General features: G+C 39.7%; 1 protein-coding gene across 1 annotated transcript; it reads left to right on the forward strand.

The window, feature by feature from the left end:
* The first annotated feature begins 5293 nt into the window (after positions 1 to 5293).
* si:ch211-212d10.2 (uncharacterized protein LOC557710 homolog) lies at positions 5294 to 8758 on the forward strand. The gene is made up of 3 exons (XM_038716248.1): positions 5294 to 6801; positions 7487 to 7602; positions 8241 to 8758. The coding sequence occupies exons 1-3, from the start codon at positions 6612 to 6614 to the stop codon at positions 8337 to 8339; spliced, it is 405 nt and encodes a 134-aa protein (XP_038572176.1). The 5' UTR covers positions 5294 to 6611; the 3' UTR covers positions 8340 to 8758.
* The last annotated feature ends 1283 nt before the right edge of the window (positions 8759 to 10041 follow it).

Raw genomic sequence — 10041 nt, forward strand, 5'->3', positions numbered from 1 at the left:
GAGCTTGATGTATTTGAGAAGGTCTGGTGAGTAGATGTCAGTAGACTGAGGGAGGGTCAAGCGGCTATAGGCCTCTGAGTAGAACACTGTATTTTGTAATGTTGCAATGTGTGCGTTCTTTTTTATATTTAATAGCGTCATGCACAGGTTTTGTGCCGCTCTCTCTACTCCCTCTATGTATTATTATTTTTTTAATATAGTTTGGTGAAGTCATTTTTAAATTCAAAATTCTCTATCCCTCACTTCAATGCATCTTTATTGATATGACATTTTGTTCAAAAAGATATTGGCAAAACATATAAACAGTCTGACAGTGTAGATAAAGTGAAAACAGGAATGTTTATTGCTCTCTATATTTATTCTCTGTCTGTCTCCATCTCAGTGACATTGCAGCTCACTGTAATAACCCAAAACCCCTAGATTCTCAACAACTAGTAGATGGATTTCCATGAAATTTTCCCAGTGGATGAATCCTAATGACTGACTTTTCCACTAGCTCTACCACAAGCATGACACTTGTTCTTTTGAGTGAAATATCTCCACAATTATTTGCTAGATTTCCACAAACTTTGGTACAAATATCCATGGTGCTCAGAGAATGAATGCTAATAACACTGGTGATCATATAGTGTGACCAAATGGTCCAAGTTTGACGTTGTTATTTATGACCAAATGCCTGCAAAACAAATCTCATTACCATCAGCCCATTATATCTGTTTAGGGCTAATTAGCAAACATTAGCATGCTAGAAAGCGCTATACTAAAATGGTGGGTAAATATTTCACTCTTATAAACCTGCATCGTAGACTTATCATTGTCAACATGACATAAGCATTTAGCTGTAAGCACCTCTGTGCCCAAGTACAACCTCAGAGAGCCACTAGGATGGCGGTAGACTCTTAGGCAGTCAGTCCGCTCATTCATTTCAATGGGAGTAGTTCATTTAGGCTTCAGGTGGTGGGGGTATATATATATATACCGTATATATATATATATATATATATATATATATATATATATGTATGTATATATATGTATGTATGTATGTATGTATGTATGTATGTGTGTGTGTGTGTGTGTGTGTGTGTGTGTGTATCATATATGTTTTTTGCATCTCACAGTATAAAGTTTTAATAATCTCAAAAACAGTCTGCAAGCTGCATTTACTGAAAATCATTGGGTATAATGTGGTATAATTTTGCATTTTGCCCATTTGGTCACATACGATAAACTAGGTCATTAGGGCTTCCTCAAAACCAACAATATATACCTGATCCTAGTTCCTCCAGTCAACACAGTATATCAGTACAATCCAACATAAAGCATATGGCACACTGTATCATAGCATCATAGTCACGTCATGAAAACTGCATGTCTGAATTTTCAAATGGTGAACTTCTGCCTCCTCCTCACTCTTCAGACGCTACCTCTCCCAACAGCCTGTCTGCTAAGCTGGGATCCTTGAAGAACAAGACATATTGTGTCTGGATATAATCAAGACTGAGGACAAGAAGGAAGGAATGTAGCATAGTCTGATCTCTCCTGCAGACATGTATGCAGTGGAGGGGGGCAGATTTTACAAAGAGTGACTCAGCGGCTCAATGTCATGCCCTTGCGGTCTCACAGACACAATTAAAGGATGTCTTTCCTATACAAATTGGTCGGAGAAAAACATTCTATGGTTTAAGATGCTTGCAGGTCAAACAAGGTGCCCTTTACTGAGTAATGCCTTTTGGAAAACTGCTCTGAATCTTGCTCTCTGTACCCCATGTTGAATGCTGCTTCGTAGTATGCCAAAGGAAATCATGCTGTATAACATCACATTGGATCACATTTATCCTGTCAGCCTACATCTCCAGCAAAACAGCAAACTGTATCTAAATGTCAGCACTATCCATTATATGAGAAATAGCATTGTTAAGGAACATTAACGATGTCAAAGTAAGTTTGCAAAGAGAAGTATGTTGACAAGCTAAGAAAGGAAGGAAGTGTCTGCATTCACTTACATTTCAGCACCATCGATCACGCTAATATGATTGAACTCGCAAAGTCCAATCACAAGAGAAGCAAACAAAGCCATTAATCAACATTTCAAACTTGACGTTCTTCATTTCTGTTTGTTACACAAATAATCTTGAATAATAGCGGCATGAAGAATAATAGCGGCATGAAGAATATCAACGCATAAGAAATGATTGACCTTGAAGTGTCTAAATCACTACAATAAATCAGGCTACACAGCTTTCACATATTAAGTTGATTGCCAATTAGCAGCAAGAGGTCTGCTCATTGTCCTGTTTTCTGCAAGTTTCCATAATTCAGACCATAATTTTCTCTGATGAGTCATCTTGGTTTTCACCCTTTTTCCTTCAGTCAGGCAGCTTTATGTTAGGAAAAAGCCAAAGGATGCCTTCAGTGTGCACTGACTGCTGCCAACAGTTTAATATTGTGGATCTGTAATGGTATGAGCAGCCGTGTCGTGTCATTAGATCTGATTATTGCTCTTCATGGTAATATGACAGTCAAAGAATGAGACTATTTTATAGGTCCAGGTGGTGCTAATACTGTTCCCTAAGCATGATCCTGCTTTCCAAGACCCTGATGCACCCATAAACACTGCTAAACAAATCAAAGAGTGGTCTCATGCACACTATTAAGAACAAGATCCTCCCATGACCTCCCCGGTAAGCAGATTAAAATATTATAGAACCTTTATGAGATTGGGAGTGTGGAGTTACCTCCGTCCCATTCCTCACAGAACTAAATTTCCTTCTTGACAAATGATCCAATATCCCACTACACTTTTTTCAGGATTTAAGCTGTTTCTTATTGTTTGGTGTTTTTATTGTATTGTCCACCCCCTGGACCTAAGACTGGGTATGGACTGTGGTTGACCGTAATCTCTCTCTTAGGATCTGATTTGTTTTTGGGGTTTCTTTGGAGGGGGGATTTCTGCTGCAGAACAGAACGCCCAGTCCTAACATCAACCTAAGCCAAAAGCACGGAAACTTTATCAACTTTGATTAAAGGAATAGTACCAGCCCGTTCTCACTCCCAGGACACATATTCATCACAAGGGAGCCTTTAGCATCAAGATTTGCAACTTACAATTGCTATACATGTCAGAGGTCACACACCTCTGGAGCAACTAGGGGTTAAGTGTCTTGCTCAGGGACACAATGGTGGGTCACAGTGGGGGATTGAACCTGGGTCTCTCACATCAAAAGCATAATCTTATCCATTGCGCCATCGCCACCCCATTGCACCAGCGCCACAATTTAACATTAGAAAGCTATAAACTGTAATACCCTTAAGCACAGTCAGCAGCATTGCACACAAGTGTGCATAAAGAGCTCAAACATTTATGAAAGCACTCAACCACTTATCGTTTTCACAGTGGGACTGAGCAGAGCCTCTGAGCTTATTGGGAATGCAGGTCTGTGAGAGCAGACACTGGGACTCGGCTGAGGAGTCAGTTGTGGGTTCAGTTTCCTGTCTACTAAAAATCAAAGTTGAGTCTGGATTTGCATTTGAAGTGACATAACGACATTGTGGCTACTCTTGTTCCAAAGTTATAGAGGATATCAAGTACCAGGCAAACAGTAGTGTTATACTTAAGTATACTGTTATACTTAACAGTAGTGTTATAAAATTGCACTGTCCTGATACTGGTACATTAAACAACAAGCACTTGAATAAGACCTATTTGAAAAAGGAGCAAAGCAAGCAGGTAGTGGGGTTTTGAGCTTGGCTGGAGCACTTGCTTAGCTAATGAAAACCACGTTGGCTGTGGAGTTGGTCTTCCATCCTTCCTTGGCAGATGAGTTAAGAGAATTTTGAAGGTGGTTGCTGGGTTGTTGACAATACAAGGCTAATGATGAATGAGTTTGGGCTCCACTCACAGTCTAATATCTGTTCTGAGCCAGACTTTCTCTACACCAAATTTTGCCTCATGCAAATAGGTACACTGTCCAGTGGTCAGAGTGCTGCAACAAGAAGGTGAAGAAATTTATGGACAGCACTATCCTCCTGTCATCATTTTGGTGTGTTTCTGGCCTGTCTGCACCTTTTGTTTATTAATCCCATCCAGCCTACTGACTCAAATTTTCCACAATACATCATTTTGATTTGTGTAATTATTTTTTTTTCACTCTAAAAAGTCACATATTTTGGAGCTCATTTAATTTGATTCACAGTCTGTGCCTTACAGTCTTCTCACCTTTCAGCGTGCCAAAGCAGAGCTGTTGGTAATGACTGTCAGTTTGTCAGTGTCACCTCAAACCAGCAGACTGTCCACTTTACTGTACAGCTTTTTGGCTGAAATCCTCTTGGGCTCATTTCCTAACCTCAGGGCCCCACCCTCTAATAAGTAACACTTGGCAGCATTGTTGAAAATAAACACCTTTGGTGATTTTCCAATCAAACCCTGCTGTATGTTGCATGATACAAGCCTACCTGTGCTAATCTGCATGCCAAAATATCACCAGCTGTGCTTTACTGCTAGTTATTTGGGCTTTATTCCAGGTATCTCCGCAGAAATGCTATAATGATATGCTGTTAAACCCTTTGCTGAAGTAAACTGACAGTCTTGAATTATTTAATTTTTCAGGTTTAGTAGCTGTTATTTGGCAGTGCTAAGGTCATTTGGTCCTCTACCTGTTCGAAAATTACCATTTGGTAAGTACATATAAAGAGTGAATGAAAAAATCATCATTGCTGTGATTTTCTTTTTCCTAAGGACGCTGTTTTAAGATACACTGAAAGATTAAGACACACTGAAAGCATACTGTATATGGTCTTAATGATTTAATTGCTGACAATAGGAAATCTCTGCAAAAACAACACAAAGATTACCACAATACGATTATATGACATGCTAGCTATTCCATAACATTTAGAACTTTAACTGTTGGCATGTAGGAGTCTTTTGTGGCTTCAGCATTCACACCTAATACATTTACATATCAAGGTCACAGGTGGAGACACATGTAGAAAGAGTTATAATGATGATAACCTTCCTGTCAATCTGCCACGTCTGTTAGCCCAGAACATATTTGAGAATTCAGTCACACTCAGCTCAGTTTTCTTTACACTGGCTTTCCTTATTCTTAAGTGATTTTACTTCACATTAACATTTTCTGAGATCCAACTTCTGACAAGACGCAGTAGCATTCCTTCTTCCTGCCCATGACACGTCTTCATGGCATTACTACACTCCTCTGCGCTCATGCTGCAAGCTTACATGAGTCAATTTCTCAAAGTCAGGAATCCGAACAAGTGGCCTCTGTTATGTATCACTCCAGTCTAGACAGTAACTCACATTACTTATAAGCTAAACTGCCAGCAGCATTATTACTGGCACAATAAAGCGACGGAGACAAAGTGAATCAAAGTTGAAGAAATACAGATCATCATGTATGTATTTTTGTTTTTTGCAATTTGCCAATTGACATCAATTCTACTGGAAAGGTAGGTTTTAAACACTGGTGATGATGAATCATTAATCTTCTTTGATCATAGACTGATGGCTGGCTTATTGGCAAATATAAATGGTCTGATTAAGGTTAAACTGACTAACGGAAGATGGACATCCTGTTTTAAGATTTATTAACATCCTGTTTTAAGATTAAGGTTATATGTTCTATAAACTGTTACTTGATAAAGCACTGCTGACAGAAATTACATTTTTTTCAATGGGACAACACCACACAGTTGACACAAAAAAAGGTCAACAACTATTAGACTGGCAGACACATGGAGTTCACAAACAATCTGCGATAATACTAAGAAACTGCACTGTGGAAAAACATGAAGAAATCCAGCCAAATACCTGTCTGGAGCACAGTACATTATGGAGTCTACCATGAAAGAACAATAACAAGCTTTATAACTGATAATTGAGAAATGGTTTTGAACTATTTGCACAGTACATAAAAAGTAATGTTCCACATTTACCACACTCTTTGGGAACAAGTCCAACACTGTATATTTAAGTGTTCCCAATAAACTCAACAGGGCCACCAAGAACGCAGAATATGTATATTTGCAGAATTGCATTGTTTGAACATAAAACAGTGAGTTTGTCACAGACTGATCCTAATCAAAGAACAGGAAGGTTTTGTCTGGGTCAGTATATAATGAAACATGTATTTCTGATGGGCAGCCTTCCCCATATTAAGCTCTTTGCTATGATTTAACATGTAAGGACCATTGTGTTCAAGTTTGTCCTGGACTTTGGGGATTAAGTATTTTAGAGCCTATTTTATATTAGTGCAGCTGTGTATTTGGAAGTGATACACTAGTAGCATTACTGAATCTGTGGCTTTGTGAAGAATATCTGCGCAGCTCATGTATTACCTGTAACAAATTTCATTCACATGTAGTTCAAATGAAGAGCAGCCGTGCTGGAGAGCGCACTGCGTGCCTCGGTGTGACGGTGTCCCGGCTGGCTGGCTGCAGCTCAATCCGCAGGGCTGACCGTCGCACTAGTCGGCCTGGTGGTTAATATGGAATATTTTCACAGAGCGGACTGCCAAATCCTCTTGCACTGACGGATAATAGGAGCTCTGTAGTAGCGCAAATTAGAAAACCAGCACATTTCGCCGCTCTTTATGGCCTCTGGCTCCGGAGATGAAGAGGGAAGCGCGGATGGCGTTTCATGGAGACTCATAGGCCCGGTATCGGGGCTTTCCAACAAGCGCTGCCGTTTAATGTACTCCTCCCACGGCTACGAGTCTGACGTCTGCCTATTCTACGTGAAGGGGGAGTTTTTTGCCATGGATGCTCGCTGTTCACATTCCGGTAAAGCCTCAATACCCAAATGTATTATCGCGATCTCTAAAGGCGATACATCCTATTTTAAAAATGTAAAATTATAGCCTTATAATGCGTGTTCACCGTAATACGAAGCTGGATGTGGACTACTAAATGCGGGCTAGACTTTAGCTGTAGGTACAACAAAATAAGAGGATCTGGTTTATTTATGCTGTTGTGTATAACATATGTGCATTTGAGCATAACAGTTTAACATAGCACTGTAGCAGCTGGATAGAGGATTAGTGACCTTTTAAGGGGAGAGTAGAGGTCAGTGGTTATGTGGAGACTCAGACCCTTATATGGTGTCTAACAGATACCTAAACATGTCCTATATAAGCTGTGTTTGATGTACAGAGAGACAGAGTGGTCATCGGGCTGGGTCACTCTCCAAGCTGCTGCAGGGCTTGTAATTGATGCTGAACTCCTTGATGTAATAAACTTTTATGATCAAGAACAGTGTCAAGCGGATTTCTTCTCAACACATCATCGCAGCATTATTGTTCGGACACCATAATGCCGTCTTGCTTTAAAAAAAAAAACCACAGAGGAGTTTATCAGTTTCACACCATGTTGTGCAAGCCTCACAATCACATTTTCCTCTAAGGAAGACAAGCAAAAGTCATTTGTTTAGAGTGGGAAAATATGTGATTAACAATTTCCTGTCTCCCAGGCGGCCCTCTGTGTGAGGGGGACATTGAGGAGGCTGATGGGGTTCTGCAAGTCTTTTGCCCCTGGCACGACTATGACTTCGACCTCAGAACTGGGAAGTCAGGCTCCTCCTTACAGGTCAGTGTTTAAATACGTCCTTCCTGTAAGATAGTTTATTGCTTTTCCCACATAAACTGCTAAATGCTCAGCATACACATAACATATTTGTAATATACAGTAATGAAAAATATTACTAAGAGCTACAAATTGCACCTCAGAAGATGCCCAGTATATCAGGAGCCTCACTTGCTGACTGCACCTGGAAGTTGACGTGAACATTTGCAGTAATATGCAGAGAAATCATCCTCTTCTATAACATGTAGGAATGCTCCACTGATTGACACGGCATGAGAAATCAGGGTTTAAGCGTTTTGTGTCAAACATTTTTTGTTATTTGGAATTCATGCGTCAATGAACAGCCCTAACAAGAGCTTCACTTTCCATAAACATCTCGTTCGCTTTTCCATTAATCATTTTTATGATCTGTTGTTTCTCTTGTAAAGACCTATGATGTCAGGCAATAGAAGAAACATAACAAATATTCGGATGTCTTTGAAGTTTTCACAGGAGATTTTTTACTTGTGAAAAGTGACATTAAATAAGATTACTTGGCATTTTAATGTCCTGTGTGACTTCTTGCTGCTTCCACAGTGGGTCATGATGATGTGTTGCTTCCAGATCTCATGTCTTTGCATCCTTTGTTTTGATTTTTACAGCAACAAGTGTATGAGGTCAAGCTGGAGGATGGCAACGTGTACGTGAAACACGCCAGTCGTCTCTCCTTGCAGCCTTTTCCTGCAGATCAGAAGAGTTGATCCACCGCATGCGGCTGCTTCCTCCCTTCGATCGACCGCTGCAGCGAGCCTGGGCTTTTTTTAGGACTTGTTCCACAAACCCAAGCCATCTGAAACATTCCTAAGCCTTATCTGTCACTTTCACAGACCATTTCTCCTTTGATTGCTGCAAACTCAGGATGATATCAAGAGGATTGTCTGAAGAGGACATGACATCATTAAATTGTTTCTTGCTGGCATTCCAGTTAGAGACTCATCACAGAACTGAATATGGAGAGCTGTAAGCTCACTGCTTACACACCAGACAGTAGTGAATATATAATATAAAAACACAAAATTTAACTCAGATATTAAACAACTAAGCAGCATATTTTATTATTGGCAGTATAAAAGTGAATTCCTGAAGAAGGCAATATTATTTATAAAACTACAGAGTGGAATATGTTTTTTCTTTACTTTTTTATCAGTCAAATATGCAAAGTGGATCTCTCTACCTGCCCAAACTATTACAAGTCTTGTTATACTATGTTATTTCAAATTTAAATACAACACGATCATTTGCAAAAACTCTAACCATAATTGGTATGAGGGAATGAATTCACACACAGCTAGAGCCTTTGTGTTTCACAGTCATGTGAGAGGTAACAGGAGTCATTACAATATACTCAAAATGCAGTGCTAATCTAGTTCAAATGGACAACATGCTCAGAATGAAAAGTACAAATGATTTTTTTTTATAAAACATGTATTATTAAAACAAATTATCAGTTGTGATAAGTTTATACTTTTAAGGTGCCAGCCGACAGCAACTGTATTGGACTGAGCAGTACAGGCCACCTTTTATGAGCATAAAGCTTCCAGTCATTTTCAGTGGAAGAATCTGTAATCATGTAATTGTGGAAGTTTTTTGTCAGTTTCTTTCAGAGGCTGATATCTAACTAAACTAAACAACCTCAAGTTCATTACTACCAATAATCCTCTTTCATGTCTTTCCAAGTGTTACCAAAGGCACGGTTCAACCCACAGGCAAGCAGTCACACTTGCTGAGTTGTGGCTTTGGATATATTTAGACACATAATCCAGTGATGTCAACACAACAGAAACTTTCTGTCAGATTTTGTAGTTCTGTCCTTGTTTTGTTTTTTTTTACCCAAATAGAGTTCCAGCAAGTAGAACACACATGAAGGGCACTGCAATTAAGATTGGTGGCAGTCCCGGCATTAAGACGTCTCCATCACCATTTTTCTCCATTTCTGGCCTGTGCACAGACAGGTTTGTCTGTTACTGACGCAATGGGACTAAAAAGAAACTGTTAGTAAGGCGCCGGAGGAAGGTTCACGACCTGACCGCCACTGACTCAAGAAAAATGTGTTTTTCTAGCTTTATGTGTGTGTGCACTGAGTGTGTTTTCTTTATTCCTTAGCGGTGAGAGCAGACACTCACTATATTTTCGGTCAGCTCCATTTTCTGGAAGACACAGAGAGCCCAGTCATGAAGGTGTCAGTGACAGTGTGGCTCAACACTCTCATTTTCCTCCCTGCTGTGCTCCCTGTTGTGCAACTTTATTACAATAATAATTCCACTGGCTAAAACTGTCTGTTTATGTGCACCAGAAGTATCGCTTTGTGCATTATAACTCATCACCTGGAGGGTAATGGGCGTACACAATGGAGATGCAGCTATTTGTGTTGGTGGAAAAGTCAAAAGTAAACATTATTCAGGA

Source organism: Micropterus salmoides, unplaced genomic scaffold, assembly GCF_014851395.1.
Source record: "Micropterus salmoides isolate LMB-PRFRI ecotype aquatic unplaced genomic scaffold, ASM1485139v1 Ms_hic_scaffold_13, whole genome shotgun sequence".
NCBI lineage: Eukaryota > Metazoa > Chordata > Actinopteri > Centrarchiformes > Centrarchidae > Micropterus > Micropterus salmoides.